At 37.5% G+C, this 26616-nt stretch overlaps 1 protein-coding gene across 11 annotated transcripts in view; it reads left to right on the top strand.

Annotated features, from left to right (window-relative positions):
• Positions 1-26616, top strand: part of RFWD2 (ring finger and WD repeat domain 2, E3 ubiquitin protein ligase) — a 256292-nt gene that overhangs the window by 23340 nt on the left and 206336 nt on the right. For 6 of the 11 annotated variants that reach the window (XM_011981439.1, XM_011981441.1, XM_011981436.1 and 3 more), the window contains exons 3-5: positions 7429-7526; positions 19159-19235; positions 20047-20166. In XM_011981439.1, the coding sequence (XP_011836829.1) occupies positions 7429-7526; positions 19159-19235; positions 20047-20166 (295 nt within the window). The remainder of the gene's footprint in view (positions 1-7428; positions 7527-19158; positions 19236-20046; positions 20167-26616) is intronic. The other 5 variants (XM_011981440.1, XM_011981435.1, XM_011981438.1 and 2 more) reach the window with 2 other exon arrangements.

The following is a 26616-nucleotide window of genomic DNA, read 5'->3' as shown; positions in this document are numbered from 1 at the left end:
TTCATCTATCAGTAGACACTAGGGTGGCTTCTTCTACCTTTTGGCTATTATGAATGATGCTGCTGTGAACATGGGTATACAAACATCTCCTTGGGACTCTGCTTTCTAGTCTTTTGAGTGTATACTCAGAAGTGGAATTGCTGTATCATGTGGTAATTTGGTTTTTAATTTTTTGAGAAACTACCATACTGTTTTCTATAGGAGCTGCACTATTTTATGTTCTCACCAATAGTGCATAAGAGTTCCAGTTTCTCCACATCCTTGCCAACTCTTATTTTCTGTTGTTGTTTTTTGATAGTAGACATCCTAATGGATGTGTAATCTGTGCATTTTAACTTATTTTTGCTTATTTTTAAACCTATTCTGTTGATATATTATTTTAGCCTTAGTATTCCTTGTGTTCTAATACTCCTTATATTCTAATTCATATTGAAATCAGGCCCATAATTTTATGCTGAAGTTGGATGTGATATCTGGCAGATTGTCTGTAAGATCTTTTGTTTCATCTGAAGCATGATGCTTTAGTGATAGGTGTATTCCCTCTGCTAGTCACTTAAAAAGCTTTAAATACAAATCACTTTCTTAGCTTGCATTTTCTATATTTTTATAAAATAAAGTATTAAAATGATAACAGCAATGTATATTCTTGCTTTAAAAAACAACTCATTGTACAGGAAGATGTAATATAAAATACAGATGTCTACCTTTATCTAGTTTTTCTTGCCTACCTCCTCAGAGGTTATCATAGGTAAAAGGAATGATTAGGTATTCTTTCAGAATCCTTTTACTTTTTTTTTTTTTTAGTCATCTTGCTTTCTTGAATACTTTTTATTTTCTAGTATATCATTGACATTATTATGATTCATGAATCACTTTCTGCTCTGTATTGCCTTTGAAATTCTGGACATGTGGGTCTTGCTTTGGGGCTGATACAGGTATGGTCTTGGCCTTTTCAGGCCATTGTTCGGCAGTAGTGTTCTCTTTGGTCCATAAATTGACCTAGCATCTTAGCGTTCCATAGGAAACCATATTTTTTTTTTCAGAGATTTGGATTTTGATGATTCTGAAAATTAGGTGATCTAGAGTAGGCTTTCTCAACCTTGTGACTATTGACATATTAGACCAGATAATTCTTTGTCGTAGGTGACTGTACTGTGCTTTGTAGATTGTTTAGCAGTGTACTTGACCCCTATCCAGTACCACCCTTGCCCATCTCTGCAGTTGTGACAACCAAAAATGTCTCTAGACATTGCAGATACACTTTGGGGGACAAAATTTTCCTCCCTTAAGAAGTACTCATCTAGCACTGAAAGAACAAGTTCTTGATATTGTTAGACTAGGATTCTACTTCTGGTTCTGAAACTTACCTAACCTTTATCAAGTTACTGTCCGCTGCTCCTGCCCTCTTATTCTTATTCTCTTTTTACTCCTTCAGTTCCTTCTCTTTTTATAGATTTAAAAGTGTTGAAATATGAAATAGATTGGGAAGTGAGGTTTTTAATTTTCCTGAGTATCCTGTAACTTACGTATCCATTGTGGCATTTTTTTAAAAAGGCCCTGAATCAGTTCAGTGACCTTTCTTCACTATGTTGTGAAGTGGAATAAATTACAGATTGACCTTATAAGTGGACAGACTGGGGCTTTTCAATAAATTTATAATCTTCATGTTGTCTTTAGGTCATTGTTGGAAAGCCCCATTGCTTTCTTAAATAGCTTTTCCTCCTTCTCTGAAAACAATTTAGGCTTAGATCGTTATAATACAATTTCATTTTTATGTTATACCCTGATGAGAACGTGTTTTAAGATACCCACCAGAGAGCAGGTTTTAGTAGGATAAAGGCCATAATGTTGGCAGAACTAATAAAACTGGAGGCTGTCAATTCCAATATCAGGCTTGCTATACTGTGATTTTTTTTTTTTTTTTTTGCAGTTTTGTTTAAAACAAAAGTTTATAATTGTTTACTCTTTCCTAACATGTGAGGGCTATGGAACTTCAGTCATCAACCGTAGCCTCTTGTGTCAACTTTCTAGTAATATAAACTCTGGCTGGTAAGCTGAATTCAAGCAGTATACCACTTCAAAGCTCATCCAAATTATTACCATTAAATCAAATTGGACCACATGAAAATGTCTTTCCTAGTAACAAGTTGGAGACAATATAGCAGGAACTTCTTTCACTTTATTTATTCCCACTTGAGAACCTACTGTTACCTGTGTCTATAGCCTAACTGAAATACAATGATATAATAAGAAATCTGACTTTTACATAATGTAGAGATAAAATTGGCTCTTTGTCTTTGCCCCTTTTTTGCCTCCAGCTTGTGCCCTGTACCGTATGTCTACCAAGCCCTGATTTACTATTTTGCTTTATTACAAATTAGTTACAGTTAATGGGGTCCTTCAGCGTAGTCGTCTCCCAACACATAGGTGATCAAACCTGAGTGTCAGATTGCCTTTTGAGACTCTTGGCTAATCCATCATCTTGCACCATACTTGGTCTTTCTTTACATCTAGTTGTTAGATGTAATGACTGGTCCTAATTTGTCCTGGCTGTTCTTGTTATAGTTTGTCCTTTTTTCTAGAATTTTCTGATTACTTACAGTTTTTTATATCTACTCATCCTTGTTTACATAGATATAAAAAGATATTTATATTTGTTAGCAAGTATATACATAGTAGAAGAAACGTAACTGTATACATCTATAGAGAAATACACATTTTTTATTAGCAGATACATAATAAATAGGCACCCATTTATATCAGCAGAATTAAAATAATTATTTTTAAGAGTTGCAGTGTGAGTAGCCTGAAAATTTCTCAGGTGGACCTGAGATACGTATCCCTTTTACCTCTTTATTATGCTGGTGATGGTCAAGTAGATTAGATGAATGAGAATGAATTAGTTACTGGGGAAAGAAATACTGAGAATTTCTAGTGGTGTTTTATGTGACCCAGAAGGCAGCAGACAGACATATGTTGCTTTCCTGACTATATCTTTTCATTCATGCATTCAACATTTACTGAGTTTGAATACTTTTAACAGAATATTGCGCTAAACATTAAGGGTACAGAGGATAAAACAAATCCTTGCATTTAATGATAAAATGGAAGAAGGGCTGATAGGCACATACAGAAATAAGTACAAGAATAAGATAGTATCTATTTCTCAAACTAAGGCAGATCTCCTCTGGGGTGGTAGTGAAGTAGTAGATGCTCTAAGATACACTCGATGCATCTTGTCACTTAAGTTGTATACAGTGGTATGTAATTTGATGTACTTTAATTTTACGATATAAATGGATTTTATCAAGTGCAATGCAGAAAAATCACTTGAACTATATTGTTACTGAGAACAGTTACTTCCAGCTATGTCCCATTTTTTTCTTGTCTGTGAGAGATAGTGTAGTAAGCCTATTGATGTGGAATATGATTAGGATGCTAAAGAAAAGAGGAGTTTCTACTAGATTTTGGAATAATTTCTTGTATATTGACAAAATTTTTTTTTTCTGCTTTTTGAGACAGGGTTTCACTCTGTCACCAGGCTGGAGTGCAGTGGTGCAAACATGGCTCCCTGCAGTCTCAACCTCTTGGGCTCAAGCAGTCCTCCTGTTTCAACCTCCTGAGTAGCTGGGATCACGGGGACACACTGCCACCATGCATGGCTAATTTTTAAAATTTTTGTACAGTTGGAGTTTTACCACATTGCCTGAGCTGGTTGCAAACCATTGCCTGGGCTCAGGCAATCCTCCCGCCTCAGTCTCTCAAATTGCTGAGATTACAGGCATGAGCCACTGCACCCAGCCTAACAAACTCCTCTCTGACTTAACAACTTAGCTTGTTCTTGTCATCTACACATTTTCTATCATTTATTTTTAAAGAAAAGTTATTTGCGAAAACCCATAATGTTCTCCTTCTACTTATCTGTCAACCCATCTCTTATCTTTATTATTTAATTTTTTTTTTTTTTCTTGAGATGGAGTCTCACTTCGTCACCCAGGATGGAGTGCAGTGGTGTGATCTTGGCTCACTGCAACCTATGCCTCCCGGGTTCAAGCAGTTCTGCTGCCTCGGCCTACTGAGTAGCTGGGACTACAGGCGCGCACCAACATGCCCGGCTAATTCTTGTATTTTCAGTAGAGATGGGGGTTTCACCATGTTGCCCAGGCTGGTCTCAAACTCCTGACCTCAAGTGATCTGCCCACCTTGGCCTCCCAAAGTGCTGGGATTACAGGCATGAGCCACTGCACCCGGTCCTGACTTTAAAAAAAAAAACTAAAAAAAAATTTTTTTTTTTGAGACAGAATCTCGCCTTGTCTCCCAGGCTGGAGTGCAGGGATGCAATTCAGCTCACTGAAACCTTGGCCTGCCAGGTTCAAGTGATTCCCCTGCCTTAACCTCCTGAGTAGCTGGGATTACAGGCGCCTGCCACCATGCCCAGCTATTTTTTGTGTTTTTAGTAGAGAAGAGTTTCACCATGTTGGCCAGGCTGGTCTCAAACTCCTGACCTCAGGTGATCTGCCCACCTTGGCCTCACAAAGTGCTTGGATTACTGGCGTGAGCAGACTTACCCAGCCTGGCATGTCTCTTACCTTTTTTTTTTTTTTTGACAGGGGGTGGGGATGGAGTTTTGCTCTTGTCGCCCAGGCTGGAGTACAGTGGTGTGATCTCGGTTCATTGTAAGCGCTGCCTCCCAGATTCAAGTGATTCTCCTGCCTCAGCCTCCTGAGTAGCTGGAATTACAGGTGCCTGCCACCACGCCCAGCTAATATTTTGTATGTTTAGTAGAGACGGGGTTTCGCCATGTTGGGCAGGCTGGTCTTGAACTCCTGAACTCAGGTGATCTGTCCGCCTTGGCCTCCCATAGTGCTGGACTTACAGGTGTGAGCCACCGCTCCCAGCCGTCTCTTATCTTTAACTACCTTTCAGAGTCTCTCCTTTATAACTTGCTTTGTTTGAACTTGCTGATTTTTTTGTTTGTTTTTTTGTTTTTGAGACAGAGTCTCGCTTTGTCCTTCAGGCTGGAGTGTAGTGATGCAATCTCTGCCCACTGCAACCTCAGCCTCCTGATTGGCTAGAACCGTAGGCCACACAGAACCAGGCCCAGCTAAGTTTTGCATTTATTATTATTATTTTTTTTTGTAGAGACAGGGTTTTGCCATGTTGCCCAGGCTGCTGATTTTATAAAAGGGTTAAATTTTGTATATATATTTCCTGGTAATGTTAACTCATTTCCTTTTTCCCTAAGCAGACTATAAATTTCTACATGTTGTGATTCTTAGCCTATTGTATTTGCATGCCTATGTTGTACTTCTTCCTTGTAATAAAAATGAAAATAAAGATTTAGTATGTTATTTCCTCAGTGAAGTTTCCATATAGGAAATTTTCAGTCATCTATGAAGCATATTTTGTGACTATGGTAATTCTAGCCTTGTCATAGTTGCAAGAGGTGATGATACTGTTTTTGGAACATTGTGCAGGTCATTTGTTCAGTAGATATTTGCGTGTCCATTGTGTGCCTGGCATTTACTTCAGTCTTGAGGCCCCTGTTATTTGCCAAAGACCACCGTTACTTTTATTCTTCACACCTTTCTCCTTTTTACTTATCTTGAAAGTAACAAATGTGAGATGTGAAAGTAGTTGATAACCAGAAGGGCAAAACCTGGGGAATGTAGGTTTTTATTGTTTTGTTTGTTTTATTTTGTATTTTGTTAAGGTGGAGGGGGAAGGTAAGTGGATATAAAAATCAACTTCCGTTTACAAAGCTCAAGCAAATTTATAGTAATTTGGATACATAATAAAAGAGGTACTTTCTCCGTAGGAATGATCTTTACAGATCGCCTTTGTAATTTCTTAGAAATCATTTTTTTCCTGAGTGTTACCAGTAATATTTATTATAGAAACCTGACTTAAAGACATCTACAAAGAAAACATTTCCCATAATTATATGACCCAGAGACAAATACTGTTAACATTGCGAAGATTGTCTTTTATAATTTATTTTAAATGTACAAATATATAATTTTTAAGACAAATGGGGTTATATTATATCCACTGTGTTATAGATTGTCATTTTTATTCAGCAGTATGTGTAATGACATTTTTTTTCTCATATCAGTTTGATACTTTTCCATGATTTGGGTGAAAAATGCTTGAGTTTTTTTTTTAAAAGAGAGGTACACAAATGTAAAAGATTTAACATTATGGAAATATATAATGTAAGAAAGGGAAAATTTTCTGTAATCACAGTTTTCTAGCAATGAGTAGATTATTTTTATGGCATACAAGTTACAATAATTTATATTGGATGGCTGTATAGCATTGCATTGGATTGATGTTTACAAATATATTTAGTCAATTTCTTAGTGTCTGGGTTGCTTCTATTTTATTTTGCTATTTACATATAATCTTGTATTAAACACCCTTCTAAATATATATTTCCTTAGGATAAATTCTTAGAAGTAAAATATTCAAAAGGGGATGTAAAACCTTAAGATTTTTCCTGCAACTTGGCTTCTAGGAAAGTTGTACTGGTTAACATTTTCTGTAACAGTACTTGAGATTGTTCATAGCCACATGTATTCTTTAACTATGACAGTATTTTCTTTTGTCTTTTTTTCTCTTTTTTTCAGACAGGGTCTCATTGTGTCACTCAGGCTGGAGTGCACTGGCATAATCATGGCTCACTGTAGCCCTGAACTCCTGGGCTCAGGTGATCCTCCTGCCTCAGCCCCCCAACTAGCTGCACATGCCATCACACCTGGCTAATTTTTTCATTTTCTCTAGTAATGGAGTCTTGCTGTGTTGCCCAGGCTAGTCTTGAACTCTTGGCCTCAAGTGATCTTCCTGCCTCTGCCTCCTAAAGTGTTGGGATTACAAGTGTGAGCCGTGGTGCCTTACTGGCAGTATTTTATTTTTCCATCCTGATTGGTAAAATCTAGTATATAATTTTAAATCAGCTTTTTGTGACTAGTGAAGATGGTGGTTTTCTCATGCTTATTGACTGATTTTTGTCTTTGGTTGAGTTTTCTGTTTGTCTTTTTTATTTGAGTGAATGCTGAGTATTAAGGGTGTTAGCATGCCAGTAACATGAATAGTCTGTTTGCTTAACTGAGCTGTAGGCATTTGCTTTTGTGGTGGTGTTATGAACTATCTGAATTGCATAAACTTAAAATTTAGTGAGTACAGCTTTTTAAATTTGTATACAGTAGCTTTGATATTTGAGTTTAGTTTGAAATAACTTTTGTGTACTGTTCACCCAGTAAGTGCCCTGTATATCCTGTTGATAATGTAAAAATATAAACAAAAATAAATTTGTTAGATTACTTATGTTGAAAATGAGGAATAGAAGACTAATAGTCATTATTTTGTGACCAGTTTATTAATTTTTCATTGATTTAATTAAGCCTTTTTTTTCCCCCCTACTAATAGCTACAAGTGTATTCATCAGAGTTTGGAGGACAATAATAGATGTCCCAAGTGTAACTATGTTGTGGACAATATTGATCATCTGTATCCTAATTTCTTGGGTGAGTCTTTGGAATGATTTTTATTTTAAACATATTTCGATCCCCAAAATTGTGTGCTAGCACTAATTTACTCAGAAAACCTACCTTAGTGGTAAGCAAGTCTCTCTACTGTATACCACAGTGCTTTCTTCTTCTTGGGTTGTGACATAGACTCTATAAATTATTAGTATTTTATTATTTTTAAGTTTTATTTAAAAATTGATGAAACTTTTAGATTATTATGTAGATCAGGGACCCCTGGGCCATGGACTGGTACCAGTCTGTGGCCTGTTAGGAACTGGGCTGCACAGTAGGAGGTGAGGGACTGGCAGGTGAGCGAGCACTACTGCCTGTGCTCTGTCTCCTGTCATATCAGTGGGGGGCATTAGACTCTCAGAGGAGTATAAACCTGATTGTGAACTGCACATGCAAGGGATGTGAGCGCACATTGTGTGCTCCTTATGAGAATCTGATGCCTGATGATCTGAGGTGGAACAGTTTCATCCTGAAACCATCCCTCCCACCTTCCTTCGGTCTGGAAAAATTGTTTTCCATGAAACCAGTCCCTGATGCCATAAAGGTTGGGAACTGCTGATGTAGATGACAGACTGGATGTGAGGCTTAACAAAAATGGGAGCAATTCCGAACACCTTTCGGTCTCCCTGTAAGTGTTATACATCCCTGCCGTTTCTGCTTTTGGGGCAGAAGTGAGAAAAAAGTCCATGGGTCTCGGGAACCCAGGTTTGTTGAATATTGGGGGGAAGGGGATGCAAAAATTTGGATGTGATGCTTGCTGAGTTGGGAGTGAATGGGCGAAAAGAATCTGAACTAGGGAGGCAATTAAAAATTAAGAACTTGAGAAGGAATATATGGAATAGAACTTTTGAGAGAGGAGTGATTAGAACTAGAGAGTAGAGACATGAATAGGGAATCCTTAAGTATAAATGATAAATGATCAGAAATAACTAGTCAGAGCCAATTGTGAATATCAGAAAAATTCTGCCTGTTGACTATCTTAGGATATTGTAGGAAATCTTTAGTCTGAGTGTTTTGAGAATGAATAATAAGCTAAAGATTAATTTTCAGGTATTGGTAGGCATGAAGTAGGGCACTATTGGGTTTATATATCAAAAAGGTCAGTTCTTCATTTTAAAGACTAATATGCTCAGCGTTAGGGTGTGGTGACTACTTTTGTATTGGATTCTGACCTGCTAGTACTTTGGTGGCAGTTTGATTTTTACCTCGAATTGTGGTTTATAATAAATTATGAATTGGAACGTATTCAGCTATGGTTTTACTTTTTATCTCTGCTCTAAAAGTGCCTTAGCTACGATAGTTTTTTCTGTGTTACTCTTCACTGTAATTTTTGTGTGTGTGTGTGTGTGAAGGAAAATCACTGGAGGATTACACAGCAGAAAGGGGTGCTAAAGGAATTGAAGATTTTCTGCTAGAATGACAGATTCTTCTAAGTGGCTAAAGTTTTATGACAGACTTGGAGAAAAAACTTGGGGAAAGAACAAAGAGAGAAATATTGAGTGGCATGGTACCTTGAGGACTAGACTTGATGGCCTAGTTTAGATAATAGGGAAACCACATCCTGTAGTGCAAAATCCTTTGCCCCTGAACTTGCAATTTTGGATTGATGCTGCCCTAGGATCACTAAAGATCACTGTGATTTTTCTGTAGCCATAACTTTGGAAAACTACTTAGTCTTTTGGAGTGGTTAAATAAGAAAGGAATCTGGTGTTCTGAAGATTTTGGTACTTACTAAATTTTTCAGGCAACGTTCCTTAGTTCACAAGTTTGAGATTCTGTTTTGTGAATTTCTAGTGAGAGAGAGTTATATATTAGTATGGAAGGAATATAAAAATACACTACCGCTTAAGCTGGAAAGTGATCCCCTGCATTATATATATTCTCTCTTTTTTTTTTTTTTTTTGAGACAGAGAGTCTCACTCTGTTGCCTAGGCTAGAGTGCAGTGGCGCAATCTCGGCTCACTGCAGCATCCACCTCCCAGGTTTAGACGATTCTCCTGCCTCAGTCTCTGTAGTTGCTGGAATCACAGGCATGCGCCACTACACCCGGCTAATTTTTGTGTTTTTAGTACAGATGGGGTTTCACCATGTTGGCTAGGCTGGTCTCGAACTCCTGGCTTCAAGTGATCCTCCTGCCTCAGCCACTCAAAGTGCTGGGACTACAGGCGTGAGTCATCACACTTGGACTTATATATTCTCAAATATATGTATCTAATGAACAGTGAAGTCACATTTACTGATTTTTTTTTTTTTTTTTTGAGACAGCATCTTACTCTGTCACCCGCCGGAATGCAGTGATGCGATCATGGCTCACTGCAGCCTTGATCTCCCTGGTTCAAGTGATCTTCCCACGTCAGCCTCCCAAGTAGCTGGGACTACAGGCATGCACCACCATACCTGGCTATTTTTGTTTGTTTTTTTTTTTTGTAGAGATAAAGTCTCACTGTGTTTTCCAGGCTGGTCTCAAACTTAAACTCCTGGGCTCCAGTGATCCTCCTGCCTTAGCTTCCCAAAGTGTTGGGATTATAGGTGTGAGCCATTGTGCCTGGTCAGTTTACTGTTTTTTTTTTTGTTTTTTTGAGATGAAGTCTTGCACTGTCACCCGGACTGGAATGCAATGGTGTGATCTTGGCTCACTGCAACCTCTGCCTGCTGGGCTCAGGTGATACTCCTGCCTCAGTCTCCGGAGTAACTGGGATTACAGGTGCACACTAGCACACCTTGCTAATTTTTTTGTATTTTTAGTAGAGACGGGGTTTCACTATATTGGCCAGACTGGTCTCAAACTCCTGACCTGGTGATCACCCACCTCGGCCTCCAGAAGTGCTGGGATTATAGGCGTGAACCACCGCCCCTGTCCCAATTACTGATTTTTTAAGCTAGAAATTACCTTGACAGTGATCTCTAGTGCAGCTTTCAGTGTGATTATATTGTCTACTATGGAAATACTTTTCATCCTGATACATCTATTTGTATTTTTCTGCTGATTGCGTCTTCTAGCCTTGTCCTTTGTTCAGTGATAGCCAAATCCTGAGGTCTTACACTAGGTATGTAAAGACTATCTTCTGTTGGCTCAGAGTAATGTCATTGAGATATGTTGATCCATGTGTTCCTGAAAGTGGAATATCACTTTTTTTCTATACTAAAAGATGTCTTCTAAGTTGTTTTCATTGCTTCAGCTTAAGATGGCGTGATTTGCATAATGCCTGCAGTTCTTAGTTGGGTTAAGAAGACCTAGAGCCTTTTAAAATGATTTCAGATTTCCTGTTAGCCTGGTAAAGTAATTGAGCGTATGTTATATGAATCTGAGATGTTCTTGGCATCCTTGCACCTACTTAATTGATAGGTTAAGACCTTACACTTCTAATGCCTAGTCATAGGTAGAGGGCTGGTCCACACAATTTCTATAGCAGTACTGTTTAAAACTTTTTGCTTATATAACTCATATGAGAATTCTGAAAAGTGATGATCCTTGCATATTTTTAAGTTTGCATTAAAATTTTTTCTTCATAACTTTAAGTGATTGTGAAGAATATAATTATGGCCAAGTGCAGTGGCTCAAACCTGTAATCCTAACACTTTGGAAGTCTGAGGCAGGAGGATCACTCGAGCCCATGAGTTTGAGACCGGCCTGGGCAGTATAGCGAGACCTTGTCTCTATAAAAAATTAGCCAGGCGTGTTGGTATGCAACTGTTGTCCTAGCTTCTTGGGAGGCTGAGGTGAGAGGATCATGTGAGCCTGAGGATTTTGAAGCTGCAGTGAGCTATGATTGTACCACTCCATTCCAGCCTGGGCAACAAAGCAGAGATCCTGTCTCAAAAATAATTAAAGTTTTAAAAAAGAATGTAATTTCTAGAGTATTATAAATATGATTACTTCAGAACTGTTTTATCAGTTTTTAAAATGTAACCGGTGGAATCTAAATGTCATAGTGATTTGTTACTTAATATTGATTTAAAAAGATATAAGTAAACTTTTTATTCAGTACCAGAAATGTCATTCATTACCTTTTTTTTGTGAACTTCTACTTAAATTTCATATCACACACATAGTTTTATCCTTATAATCTGTTTCCGTGCTTGAAATTCTAACCGATCTGCCTGTAATGCTTTTCTGTAACAAAATTGGATATACAGGCATACTTTTATTGCACTTTGCTTTACTGCACTTTTTAGAGGTTGCATTTTTTTTTTTTTAACAAATTGAAAGTTTGTGACAACCCTGCATTAAGTCTCTTGATGCCACTTTTCCAACACCATGTGCTCACTTCATATCTCTGTGTGCTCAGAAGAATGTCACAGATCTTCTAGCCAAGGTGTGAATGCAAAGGAAAATTTCTTGAAGGAGATTAAAAGTGCTACACTAGTGAACACATGAATGATAAGAAGGCGAAATCACTTATTGTTGATATGGAGAAAATTTTAGTAGTCTGGATAGATATCAGCCACAACATTCCCTTAAGCCAAAGTCTTATTCAGAACAAGACCCTAACTGTCCTAAGTTCTGTGAAGGTTGAGAGAGGTGAGGAGCTGCAGAAGAAAAGTTTGAAGCTAATGGAGGTTCAAGAGATTTAAGGAAAACAGCCATCTCCATAACATAGAAATATAAGGTGAAGCAGCAAGTGCTGATGTAGAAGCTGTAGCAAGTTATCCAGAAGATCTAGGTAAAAATCATTGTTGAAGGTGGCTATAGTAAATGACAGATTTTCAGTGTGGATACAACAGCCTTCTTTTGGAAGAAGATGCCATCTAGGACTTTTATTACTGGAGAGGGAAGTCAGTGCCTGCCTTCAAAACTTCCAGTGACAGGCTGACTCTCTTGATAGGGGTTGATGCAGCTGGTGACTTTAAGTGCCAGTGCTCATTGACCGTTTTGAAAATCCTAGAGCCCTTAAGAATTATGCTGAATCTACAGTGTCTGTGCTCTGCAAATAGAACAGCAAAAGCCTGAAGACAGCATATATTTCTTCAGCATGATTTACTGAATATTGTAAGACCACTGTTGAGACCTACTGCTTGGAAAAAAAGATTCCTTTCCAAATATTACTGTTCATTGACATGCACCTGGTCACCCCAGAGCACTGATAGAGATGTACAAAAGAGAGTAAGGTGGTTTTCATACTGTTAACACAATATCCATTCTGCAGCCCATACAGCAAGGAGTCATTTTGACTTTTAGGTCTTACTGAAGAAACACATTTCGTAATAACTACCATAGTGATAGTGAGTCCTCTGAGATATGGGCAAAGTAAATGGAAAGCCTTTTGGAAAGGATTCACCATTCTAGATGCCATTAAGAACACTCACGTTTCATGGGAGGAGGTCAAAATATCAACATTAAAAGGAATTTGATGGAAGTTGATTCCAGTCATCATGGATGACTTTGAAGGGTTCAAGACTTCAGTAGAGGGGAGTAACTGCACCTGTGGAGGAAGTAGCCAGAGAGTTAGAATTAGAAGTTGAGCCTGAATATGTGACTGAATTTTGCTGTAGTATCATCATAAAACTTTAAATAGATGAGGAATTGTTTCTTATGGGTGAACAAAGAAAGTAGTTTCTTGAGATGGAATCTACTCCTAGTGAAGATGCTGTGAACATTGTTGAAATGACATCAAAGACTTTAGAATATTACATAAACTTAGTTGATAAAGCAGCAACAGGGCTTTAGAGGTTGACTAACTTTGAAAGAAATTCTACTGTAGGAAAGATGCTATCATATAACATTGCAGGCTATGGAGAAATTTTTTTGTGAAAGGATGCAGTAATCTTCGTCATTGTGTTCTTTTAAGAAATTGCCATAGCCAGCTTGATCTTCAGTGATTACCGCCCTAATCCGTCAGCAACTGTCAACATGGAGGCAAGACTTTTTACCAGCAAAAAGATTATGACTTGCCAAAGGCTCAGATGATCATTAGCATTTTTTAGCAATAAAGCATTTTTGATAAATGTGCATATTAATGCTTTTTAAGAAGACATAATACTTAAAACTACAGTATAGTGTAAACAGAAGTTTTATGTGTATTGGGAAACCAAAATTCATGTGACTTGCTTTATTGTGGGGCCTAGAACTGAACCTGCAATTTCTCCAAGGTATGCTTTGTATATAGAAATTACATACTTAAAAGTTTCTTTTGAACTTAATTTCCTCTTAAGTGTTAAGAAGTCTTAAATATGTTTCCTATGTTATTTAATTAGTAGTAGTATACAGTTGATCAAACAAATAAATATTACACGTAATTTTATAAAGCCTTAGACATAAAATTCCATAGTGAACATAACCATTTACCAAGGTGTGTGGCGTCCTTCTCCCTAAGTAGTTTAAGTGGCATTGATGAATATTACTAGGGCAAAGTTTCCATTTCCTTTGTGTAATTTTTATTTTTAAATGTGTGAGTCTTGAGAAACCGATGGGATTTGAAGGCGTTTTTACAGCAACATGACTCATTTCTTTGCCTTCCTTTTGAATTTTGTGCTAAAGAAGCACTTAATGATGTATTGTCACAAAAAAAATTTTAAATGCCCTGTTAACAAGTCAGGCATTTTCTTCAATTTTGATGAAAAGAAAGTTGGAAACCAAGTAACTCAAGGTGGATTTGGTTTCTTGGTCATTAGAGGCATTAACATTTTCATTGAGACAGATATATGATTTTCTTTATTTCCTGCTGTAAGTACTACACTATAGTCCCTCTTCCTCCTGACTTCCCTTCCCTGCATCTTTCTCTACCTTCCACAGTATTTTCTCTCATTCCCTTCTGTTTCTGCCTTACTTCCCTCCAGTGTGCATACTCTGTCTGTTCCTCTCTGCCTCCCTTGGTCTTGAATGCTCTCTTTCCCTCTCCTGATCCTGAAAGGCTGATTCAGGTAAGGGCTGTAAGTCCGACCCTCCATTACCACCCCTCCCCATTTCCACTCCACAGGTGTACTCCTCTCCTGCCAAAGCTTGCTTCTAAGCTCCCTTACTTGCCTGCTTGCTTGCTTGCTTTTTTCCCCCTCCCTCCCTCCCTCCCTCCTTTCCTTTACCCTGTACTCCCCCCACTCACCCAGCTGTCTTTTTCTCTACCTTTCTCTCTCTATGTAAAATTTGTAGGCTGGGGGCCGTGGCTAACGCCTGTAATCCCAGCACTTTGGGAGGCTGACATGGGCAGATCACGAGGTCAGGAGTTCGAGACCAGCCTGGCCAACATGGTGAAACCCTGTGTCCACTAAAGATACAAAAAATTAGCCGAGCATGGTGGTATGCACCTGTAATCCCAGCAATTTGGGAGGCTGAGGCAGGAGAATTGCTTGAACCCGGGAGGTGGAGGTTGCAGTGAGCTGACATTGCACCATTGTACTCTAGCCTGGGTGACAGGGTGAGACTCTGTTTCCAAAAAAAAAAAAAATTGTAAATTGAATTTTCTTACCTCTCTAATGAATAATCCTCTTACCCACTAATAAAAAATACAGTATGCATGCAAAGTATAGAATCCCTGTTTTAAAAAAAAATGGCTGATGCATATAAAAGTCCTTACTACTGTCAGTCACTATTTTAAATGCTGTATGTACATGAACTCATTCCTTATGGCAGGCTTGTGAGATAGGTACTGTTTTTATCATCCTCATTCCTTAGGTGAGGAAACGAAGGCATAGACAGGTTGAGTAACTTGTGTCAAGTTATACAGCCAAAGTGGTGGAATTAGAATTTGGTCTTAGGCAATTGGTCTCAAGCATCTGTGCTTTTACTGTGCTGTTCTGCTTCTAAAAAGACAGTTACTTGAATGGAGTCTTTAGCATTAAAATGCGTTTTTCTTAGTACTAAGAAATGTTTGTTCTTAGTACTGTGGATGTTGTAAGGCTCTGTAGAAGGGTAATTAAGAAATATATAACATCCTTAGGTTTAGGTATCAATTCTAAGAATTGATGATGGTTTCAAATTAATGCTTATTTTAATTGGGAATATGAAAGTGTTAGCTAAACGTGGCATGTCACACTTAAAATCCAGGAACATGTCATCAAGATATTCATTCATTCATTCATTCATTCATTCATTCATTCGGCAAACACCAGGTGCCAACTATGCGTCAGGGACCACAATGGTGACAAGACAGACATTGATCATAAAATGCTTTATAGTATAAATAAGATGCTAGCTGCTGTCTTTTGCTAATAGGTAAGCATTGCTTTTAAAATAAGTTTTAAAAGTAATGGAATGGAATTCACAATTTTGCTATTCTTGTTTGTAAGTTGTGACATAGGTTTGAAAGGGTTTTCCCACTAAATGTGTGACTCTAATGACTTTCATATATTTTATATATTGACATTTGAATGTTAAGTCCAGTGTATATACCTTGCATTTTAAGAGATTTTTTTCTGTTAAATTTTTGAAGTAGAAAAATAATAAAATAATCCTTGATGAAGAAACACTTAAGTCAAGTGTACTAAATAAAATCACTTATTTTATTTTCCGTGGGTAACCATTGTTTGTTGTAGGATATAGTTTTTTAAAAATTTTTATGTTTTTGAGACAGCATCTCTTTCTCACTCAGGCTGGAGTACAGTGGAGCGATCATGGCTCACTGCAGCCTCGAACTCCTGGGCTCAAGCAGTCCTACCACCTAGGCCTCCTGAGTAGCTGGGACTACAGGCATGTACCACTACACCTGGCAAATTTTTGCGTTTTTTATAGAGGCGCGGTTTTGCTGTGTTACCCAGAATGCTCTCCAGCTCCTGACTCAAGCTGTCTGCCTGCCTCAGCCTCCCTAAGTAATGGGATTATAGGCATGAGCCACTGTGCCCAGCCTAGGATATCGTTTTTAAAAAAGAAAAAAATAACCATTTTTTCAAGTAGCTCCATGAAAAATCTGATGCAGTAGTAAAAAACTTAAGTTTGGTAAATATAGAATTTAAATGTCTTTATATGATATGGCAAGTCAGTTAATACATTGTTTGTTTACACTTTATTTTTGCCATCATTTGCTGTAACTTTATTTTGCAGTTTAATTTCGTGGCCTTTATAGGCTTGATCTACTTTGGCTGGTGTCTCATGCCTGTAATCCAGCACTTGGGAGGCCAAGGCAGATGGATCACTCGAGGCCAAGAGTTCAAGATCAGCCTGGGCAACATGGCGAAACCCTGTCTCTATAAAATATTCAAAAATTTGCTGGGTGGAGTGGTGTGCACCTGTAGTCCTAGCTACTGGGAAGGCTGAGATGGGAGGATGGTTTGAGCCTGGGAGGCGGAGGTTGCAGTGAGCCAAGATCACACCACTACACTCCATCCTGGGTGACAGAGTCATACTCTGTGACAGAGTCTCAATAAATAAATAAATAAATACAGGCTTGATCTTTAGTTAATAGGGCTGCTTTTGAAAAAAAAAAGTTTGATCTTACAGTATTGTTATTGAGAATCAAATATAATGGTGTATAAGATTTCTTGGTAAAATTCAATGTGGTATATTCATATAAAGTATTTAACAGTCACTATTTTTCTTCAAATGGTTAAATTAAATTCATAACTGGGACACTGGCCTCTTACTGACTTACTCCTCTTTATTCCCACTGAATTATTTCATGCTCTCTACTTTATCTGGATTATAATAACTTTCCTTGTGTAAGGTACCTGCAGTTCAGGCCCTTCACAATCTGACTCTGATCTGCCTACATTTGCAGGTTTAGTTCTTAATCCCTGTGAATCATTCACAAGATCACTCTGACCCTTGTTTTAGCTATGTTGATTTTACTTATTTATTTATTTATTTATTTATTTATTTAGAGATGGAGTCTGGCTCTGTCTCCCAGGCTTGGTGGGGTGCAATGACACGATCTCGGCTCACTACCTCCCAGGTTCAAGTGATTCTTCTCCCTCAGCCTCCCGAGTAGCTGAGACTACAGGCGCGTGCCACCATGTCGGGCTAATTTTTCTATTTTTAGTAGAGGCAGGATTTCGCCATGTTGGCCAGGCTGGTCTTGAACTCTTGACCTCAGGTGATCCACCCGTCTTGACCTCCCAAAGTGCTGGGATTACTATATTGATTTTAAATCATTGTATCTCCTACACACACACACACACACACACACACAGACACACACACAGACACACACACACACTCTTACTCATCTGAATTTTTCTTCACTTCTATATTGATTTTAAATCGTATCTCTTACACATACACACACACACACCCCCACACACACACACCCCCTCTCTCACTTGAATTTTTCTTCACTCCTATTTTTGCTTAGTGAGTCTCTGTGTGCCTATTATGGCCCATTTCTAATGTTGCCTTCTATATGAAGTGTGCTTGTTAACGTTTTGATTAATCTCTGTGTGTATACTTTGTAAATCTATTTTAATGATAGTACTGATTATCACATTATAAGTACTGTATCGTATGAATCTGTCTTGCTTGTCTGAATTGCTTGAGGCCTTGTATTGTATCTTTGAAGCTTGGATCCTTATGAACTTGGTATCTGTTTGGTGTTTTCAAAAATATTTATACTTGCATTGTGGTATAGTGGGAAGTGTCAGACAGTTGGGTCTATATTCTCAGTACTACTTCATTGTATATGTCACCATGCATAAGTTCCTTAATGCTCTCTGTGCTAATATTCATCTCTAATTGGGGAGAATAATCTGTAAGATATTGTCTATAAAGTGCCTACCTAGCCTAGTACTAGTTTCCCTTTAAAAAAAGAAAATCAGTTTTTTGTGTCAGTTTATATTTGTTGGTTGTAGAAAAATTGAAAAATCCAATTTAAAGTGGTTAAACATTATGGAAAATGTATCGATTCACAGGAAAAGAATTTCTAGAGCTAGTTATCAGTGGTTCAGTGGTATTATCAGGTTCTTTCTGTTGTTCTGTTCTTCCATTGCCAGCATATACCTTAGTCTTTTGGCTGGCTATTCTTGAGATTACAAGATGGCTCTGAGCAGTTTCAGATACCCCTTATGAAGACATGGTTTTTTCTCCTATCCTTTTCTTTCTGAAAGATAGCACATCTCTCTTTGGTCAAAATTGGGTTACGTACTTAACCCCACATCAACCACTGGCAAGGGCATGAATGACTAGATTGCCTTAGGTTAGTCAAAGTAATACATGGGGTTGGGGTGAGATCTAACTTCTCTGAAAGTTATATGGCAGTCTGATACTTGGAAAAAAAGTCGTGTTATTATCAAGAAAAAGAGTAGGATGGTTTTTGGATAGGTAACTAAAAGTGTCTTCCATGGCATTTTTAGAAAAATTGCAAAGAGAAAGAACAAATGCAAGTCTTTAGTGCCTAGCTCATAGGAGATACTTAGTTACTCATGCCTTGTTACCATATGGGGCATGTGATGGTCTCATATGGTGAATGAGGATTTCTCTCTCAGGTGCCAGTAGCGTCATCATTGAGAAACTTGTAAGGGAAAATTCATATTCTGAAGAATTCTCCTATAGTAATAGTAGTTGTAGTAGTAGCAGCTGCAGCAAAACTGTTTTCTAATTTGAAGTAAAATAAAAAGCTAACACTTTCTGTTTGGCATGTTTTTAATTTGGAGGCTGTGTATAGGTAAAATAGAATCTATCTAAACTGAAGAATTACACGATACATTTAACAAAAATACAAATTATTTGTGCTTTTTATTTTGTTTCTGTTTTCAGTGAATGAACTCATTCTTAAACAAAAGCAAAGATTTGAGGAAAAGAGGTTCAAATTGGACCACTCAGTGAGTAGCACCGTATGTTTCAACTCTTATTACTATTTTTAATATATTTCATTTTGTTGTTTTTATTGGTTTAATATTAGTTAGGCGTTAAAGTTTAATATATTGATTTTTCTTAACGGAGATTGTTAGGATTGTTCTAGTCAAATAACTTTCTTAACTGCATTATCTGTAATACTTTGCTAGAGTGCTCCTATTTTGAAAGGTCTGGTAGGATTATATTGAAACATTTGTCTTTTAATACTTGACATTTGAAGGATTGTATTGCGTGGTGAAACAATGGTTAGATATTTTCAAAAACACTGTCGAGGCTGGGCTTATACCTGTAATCCTAACACTTTGGGAGGCCAAGGCTGAAGGATCACTTAAGCCCAAGAATTTGAGACTAGCTTGGGCAACATAGTGAGAGTCTGTCTATATTCAAAGAAAAACAAAAACAAACCTTTGAAAGATTCTCAATTTTAAAGGCTTAGTCCCAAATTACCAAGGCAAATGAGCTTAATACCTTACTACATGCAAAATTGAAAATATGGCTAGACAAATAATTAAATTCAGTTATTTTGAAGGTAAATTACAGCTTTAGAATATTCTCGAATGCACCTTTTATATTTGTTATCTTAATTCATTTAAGGGAGAAGAAATAGTGTTTAAGTTATAACTAGAAGACAGTAGGGAGCCGCTAGCTAGGAAGGAGTAGTTTGGAACATTGCAGTGTATTTTTGGTATCTATGTAATGAGCATATTAGGAAGTAGCAAGTAGACATTTGTTGTAGTCTCTAAAACAGTCTTCTTAGGAAGTTGTTGTTTCTTCTTTCTTCATTTTTAGAATGGCCACAGGTGGCAGATATTTCAAGATTTGTTGGGAACTGACCAAGATAACCTTGATTTGGCCAATGTCAATCTTATGTTGGAGTTACTAGTGCAGAAGAAGAAACAACTGGAAGCAGTAAGTGGTAGCTAACCTTAAAAAATATTTTAAATGGTGAACTTTATTGCAATGAAAAAGATCTAAAAAATGATAGGATAGCTTCACTAATCCACTCATTTTTACTCAGCTAGAAACAGCTACAAAGTGTCACTTCTGCTAGATTCCCCCTTTTAGTAACTTAAAGAACAATTTCCATACATTATAACTTATTTGCAATGACCAGTTTTTATTAACAAAAGCTGAGTGTTAAAAATCTTCAGAAAGAAAAGTTTCATTTTCATAGGAAATAGTTTTGTGGTCATTTGTCTTCTAATGAGTATCTTTCTTGCCATATCATCCCCTCTTCATGTGTGAGAGTTGGAGGAGAAATAGAGATTATTTTTATCTACATAAAATTCTTTCAGCAGGTGTCCATTGGTAGCAACAGTAGTGTATGGCATAACTAAGAGCATTTAAAGAGATCTGTACTAAATATATCTTATTTAATGTAATGTAAAATTCCATTTATTTTATGTAAATGTTAAAGATGTAAAATGTGAAATTGCAAGTGTTGGGAATTGAGTGTGATATAAGCAACACACACCTTAGCATAAGCAAATACTACCCTGAGGCTAAACATAAAGGGAGTATTTATTGACACAGTAAGGGAGTGAATAACACATACACACAAAAAGGAATAGTTGAACAACCAAACTTTGAGAAGATTAGAACCATGGCTTCTCTGGAATGCTACAAGTACATGAGATTAGGGATTTGAATGTTGTTGAGAGTCTTTCTTTTGTGCCCCTTGTGACTGTTTGATTGGGACAGCTCTGATTTTCTTTTCTTACAGACTTCTTTATCACATGGTGGATAATAATGTCATTTGCACTCTTGGTTTTTATGCATGTTTTTTGCTAAAAGAAAAAAAGGAGCTTTTGTTTCCAACTGCAGTTAAAAAATTTTTGTGGCTAGATTATGATTAACTTAGCTTGGATCTGGATCCTACTCACTGTGGTGGGGATCTGCTAGTAGGAGAAAGGTGTGTCAGGTTGAGCCAGCCAAGATGAGTTGTCTCCCATGTTGTATCTGTTTGGGAGGTGGGGTTCATGGGAATTTCTCTTACGGTTTTAACCGTAGTTTTCTATTAGCATCTACTATGTGCCAGGGGTTGTGTTAAGGGCTGTGGACAAGCTAAAGTTCTGCTATGTGCGTGTGTTTGTGAACTAAATCATAAAGCACGTATTTTCACATGGTGATAAGTAATAGAAAAGACTTTTTTTTTTTTTTAAGGGACAAAGTTTCCCTCTGTCACCCACCCAGTCTGGAGTGCAGTGGTATAGTCATAGCTCACTGCATCCTCTACCTCCTGGGCTCAAGTGATCCTCCTGCCCTAGCCTCCCACTCACGCCACTATTTTTTTTAATTTTTAAATCACCCGACTAGTTTATTTTTATTTTTATTTTTTGTAGATACAGGTCTCAGTATATTGCCTACAGTAGTCTCAAACTCCTGGCTTCAAGCAGTCCTCCCACCTGAGCCTCCCAGGGTGCTGGGATTATAGGCATGAGCCACTGCTCCCGGCCCTAAAATGACTTTATATGAAAGATTGAACATATGCAGTTACCTTGCTCCCTTTTGAAACGATGAAAATGACAGTAAATTAGGGATTTTAAAGAGGCAAAAAATAAAAATAAAAATGAGAGAAGATATATTTTCAGGAATGTTTACTAAGCTATGAAACAGACGGACAAAAGGTAATATATTAGTAGATCTGAGGAAACTGAATGCTACACCAGCAATAGGGAGAAAGCTAAGAACTGACCCTATTTATATTGTGGAACAGAGGCCCTGGGATTGGGACCATCAGGTATCTGATACAGTAAAGGCTGAAAACAGAATGATTGGTTGAGAATCTGTTTAAGAAGCAGTTGGAATCCCTGATTCCTTCCTATATAACTAAGCTAATGATTCTTCCTTTTCTACTTTAGGAGAAAACTGTAATTTTTAACCCCTCCACCCCCAACGGAGGTAGTAAGAGAGAGGCTCTCTGGACCACTTCGTAACAGGCACACTTAAAGATGTATGTGGGTGTTCCTACTTCTCCACAGCCTCGTCAGCATCTGTTGTTTCTTGGATTTTTAATAATTGCCATTCTGACTGATGTGAGATGGTATCTCATTGTGGTTTTGATTTGCATTTATCTAATGATCAGTGATGTTGAGCTTTTTTGTCATATGTTTTTTGGCCACGTAAGTGTCTTTTGAGAAGTGTCTGTTCATATCCTTTGCCCACTTTTTCATGGCGTTGTTTTTTTTTTTTTTCCTGTAAATTTGTTTTAAGTTCCTTGTAGATTGTGGATATTAGACCTTTGTCAGATGGGTAGATTGCAAAAATTTTTCCCCCTTCTGTAGCTTGCCTGTTCACTCTGATGATAGTTTCTTTTGCTGTGCAGAAGCTCTTCAGTTTAATTAGATCCCATATGCCAATTTTGGCTTTTGTTGCCATTGCTTTTGATGTTTCAGTCATGAAGTCTTTGCCCATTCCTATGTCCTGGATGGTATTGCCTAGGTAACAAACCTACACATTCTGCACTTGTGTCCCAGAACTTAAAGTTAAAAAAAAAAAAAAAAAAAAAAGATGTGTGTGGGCTACCATACCAAAAGCAGATAATTACATAGTGAAAGTGAGAACTGGTAACCTTCCTACCTTCTAATATGCCAGCATTAGTCTTTGTTTCCTTTTTGGCTTGGAATTGAAGAAACACAGTTGTCTTACTAGATTACAGATTCTTTCCTATTATTTTCTGAAGAGAGAGCCACGTCAGAAGCAAAGTTCCTGTCATATATATATATTTTTTACATTATTGCTTTCTGTTTTACTTTTCATTATTATTTAACCTGAATCTTTCCAGCATACAGAAAAGTACAGAAAATAGTATGGAACTCTAAAATACTCCTCCTTAGTTTTAATAAATGAAGATTTTGGCATATATCTCAGATCTGACTTAAGAATTAATTATTTTCATACTTAAACCCCTCTCATCTCATTCCCTTCTCCTAGTGTAACCACCATATGAAGTTGGCAACAATCCTTCTCAAGCATGTGTATGCGTTTCTTGTGTATGTTAGTATCTACAACCATACAAAGTATTGTTTGTATGAGTTAGAGGTTTATATAAAGGGTTTCATACTGTAGTTATCCTTTTGAAATATACCTATTCATTTACTTTTTGAGGTTCATATTAATAAATGTAGATTTGGTTTATTTATTTTAACTTCTTTATAGTAATCTGTTTCAGAAATGTATCTATTATTAGAGCCGGGTGCGGTGGCTCACGCCTGTAATCCCAGCACTTTAGGAGGCCGAGGCGGACAGATTACGAGGTCAGGAGATCGAGACTATCCTGGCTAACATGGTGAAACCCTGTCTGTACTAAAAAATACAAAAAAATTAGCCAGGCATGGTGGCAGGCACCTGTAGTCCCAGCTACTCGGGAGGCTGAAGCAGGAGAATGGCGTGAACCCGGGAGGCGGAGCTTGCAGTGTGCACCACTGCACTCCAGCTTGGGCGACAGAGAGAGACTCGTCTCAAAAAAACATACAGAATTAACTGAGGTGGTGGCACGTGCCTGTAGTCTCAACTGCTCAGGAAGCTGAGGCAGGAGAATCGCTTGAACCCAGGAGGTGGAGGTTGCGGTGAGCTGAGATCACACCATTGCGCTCCAGCCTGAGTGATAAGAGCGAAACTCTGTCTCAAAACAGAAAAGAAATATATCTATTATTCTATCGATGGGCATTTGGATTCTTCCCAATTCTTAGTTGTGTCAGCACTACATTTAGTATACCTTTCTCCTTATGCTTGCATTAGGCAATATGCACACGTTTTAACCTTATTAAATGTTTGATATTGACAGATTGCTCTTCTGTGGGTTTATGCCATATAAACACTTGGTATTTTCTGTTGTTTAGTTACTGCCGGTCTGATAATTATCGAATGCTGTTTGTGTGTTTGTATGTGTGTTTTAAAAATAAATTTCTGTAATAACTAGTACAATTGAGAATTTCTTCATTTGGCCACCGTTGTTTTCTGTTTGATGAATTACCTATTCATATTCTGTGTCCATTTTCCTGATGGATCATTTTTCTTTTTTCTTACTGATTTGTATATGTGTGTGTGTGTGTGTGCTTGTATTTTGGATATTAATACTTTGCCAAGTATATATTTTGGTAATTGAATTCTAGTTGAATTGCATTATAGTTGGAAAACATAATTTACATGATTTTAGGTGATTCCATTTTAGATGCTTTGTTGATTCATTACTTACAAATTTTTGTCTTTTTAGTGGTTGCTTTAGAGTTTTTAATACAATTGCTACCACATTCTACATTAAAGTAATATTATACTACTTCATCTGTATTACAAGAACCTTAGACTGAGCGCAGTGGCTTACGCCTGTAATCCTAGCACCTTGGGAGGCTGAGGTGGGCGGATTGCCTGAGCTCAGGAGTTTGAGACCAGCCTGGGCAACATGGTGAAACCCTGTCTCTACTAAAAATACAAAAATTTAGCCAGGGGTGGTGGTGTGTGCCTGTAGTCCCAGCTACTTGGGAGGCTGAGGAGGATTGCTTGAACCCAGGAGACAGAGGTTGCAGTGAGCCAAGATTGTGCCACTGCACTCCAGCCTGGGAGACAGAGCAAGACAAAAAAAAGTCTCCAAGAAAAAAAAAAAAGAACCTTAAAAACAGTATACTTTCATTTTCTCTCTCCTGGCCACCGTAGTATTTTATGTCATAGATTTCACTTCTAAATATTTTATATATTCCACAACACATTGTTATTAATTGTGGTTAAATTATGGAGATTTCTAACAAGTCTTGTATTACCCATTTATTTACCATTTCTGGTGTACTATATTCTTTCGAGTAGATCAGTTTCTATCTGTTATTTTCCTTTAGCTTCAAGGACATCATTTACCATTTCTTTAGCGCAGGACTGCTGGAAGCAAATTATTTCTTTCATATGTCTGACAAAGTCTTTATTTTGTGTTTGAAAGGTATTCCATATGAGTATAAAATTCCATATTGACTTTTAAAGAAATGTTGCTCCACTGTCTTCTAGCATTGTTTCAGATGAAAAGTCTGCTGTCATTCTTATCTTTTGTCTTCTTAATGAAATATGTTTCTCCCAGTTTAAGATATTCTTTTTATGGATGTAAGCATTTTGATTATGATGTGCCTTGCAATAGAATTTTTCCCCCCGTTTGTGTTTTTTTGTTATTGGGTTCTTTGAATTTTTTTAGATCTGTAGATTTATAGTTTGCTTCAGATTTAGAAAATTTTTGGCCATTATTTCTTCAGATATTTTTATGTCCCCCTTCCACTTTGGGAATTCCAATTACATATCTCTTAGGCTAGTTGAAGTTGTCGTTTAGGTCACTGATGAAAGTTTTGTTCATTTTGTTTGATCTTTTTCATCTTTCTAGTTCATTTTGGATAGTTTCTATTGCTGTCTTCAATTTTTTTCCATGTAGATTGACTTTTCCCCTTATTGTAGGATATATTTTTCTGCTTCTTTGCATGCTTGTTTCTTAGATGCCAGAAATGATAAATTTTGCCTTGTTCAGTGCTGAATATTTGTGTAATCCTTTATATATTCCTGAATTTTGTCCTGACATGTAGTTAAGTTACTTGGAAACAGTTTGAATCTCTTGAAGCTGGTTCTTAAGGTATGATAGGTAGGACCAGAGCAATTTTTTGTCTCTGCTAGTTTTGCCTCACTACTGAGACAACCTTTTTGAGTACCTGATGCGTGTATATTTCTTGGTTTTTCTACTCTGGCTGCTGGAAACATGTAATATTTCTGGCCCTTTGTCTGGAAAGCATTGTTTCATATAGTTGGACTGGTGTTTTGTTGTTTAAGGCAGGAATGTAAATCTAGTCCCTTTTACTCCATTTTTGCCCAAAGGGGAAGCTCAATTTGCATGTGTTTAGTCCTTTGAAATTGATAGTGATTTTCATTGTAGCTCAGCATTATCTGTTTTGTAAATATTCCACTTGCATTTGAAAACTGTTTTTATTCATTGTAGTGCTTTATAAATATGATTATGTAGAGTTGGTTGATATTATTATTATTATTATTATTATTTTTTTTGAGATGGAGTCTTTCTTTGCCACCCAGGCTGGAGTGCAGTGGCGTGATCTCTGCTGCAACCTCTGCCTCCCAGGTTCAAGTGATTCTCCTGCCTCAGCCTCCCAAGTAGCTGGGATTACTGGCATGCACCACCCGCCTCGGCTTATTTTTATATTTTTGGTAGAGATGGGGGGCTCACCATGTTGACCAAGCTGGTCTTGAACTCCTGGCCTTGGGTGATCTGCCTGCATTGGCCTCCAGAAGTACGGAAATTACAGGTGTGAGCCACCACACCCAGCCAGTTAATATTATTAAAATTGTTTTTCCTCCTTGCTCTGTTAGTTGCTGACAAATGTG

Source organism: Mandrillus leucophaeus, unplaced genomic scaffold (assembly GCF_000951045.1).
Source record: "Mandrillus leucophaeus isolate KB7577 unplaced genomic scaffold, Mleu.le_1.0 Scaffold226, whole genome shotgun sequence".
Classification (NCBI taxonomy): Eukaryota; Metazoa; Chordata; class Mammalia; order Primates; family Cercopithecidae; genus Mandrillus; species Mandrillus leucophaeus.
Note: the sequence above shows the minus strand (reverse complement) of the source record. Positions and strands in the feature narration are given on the sequence as shown.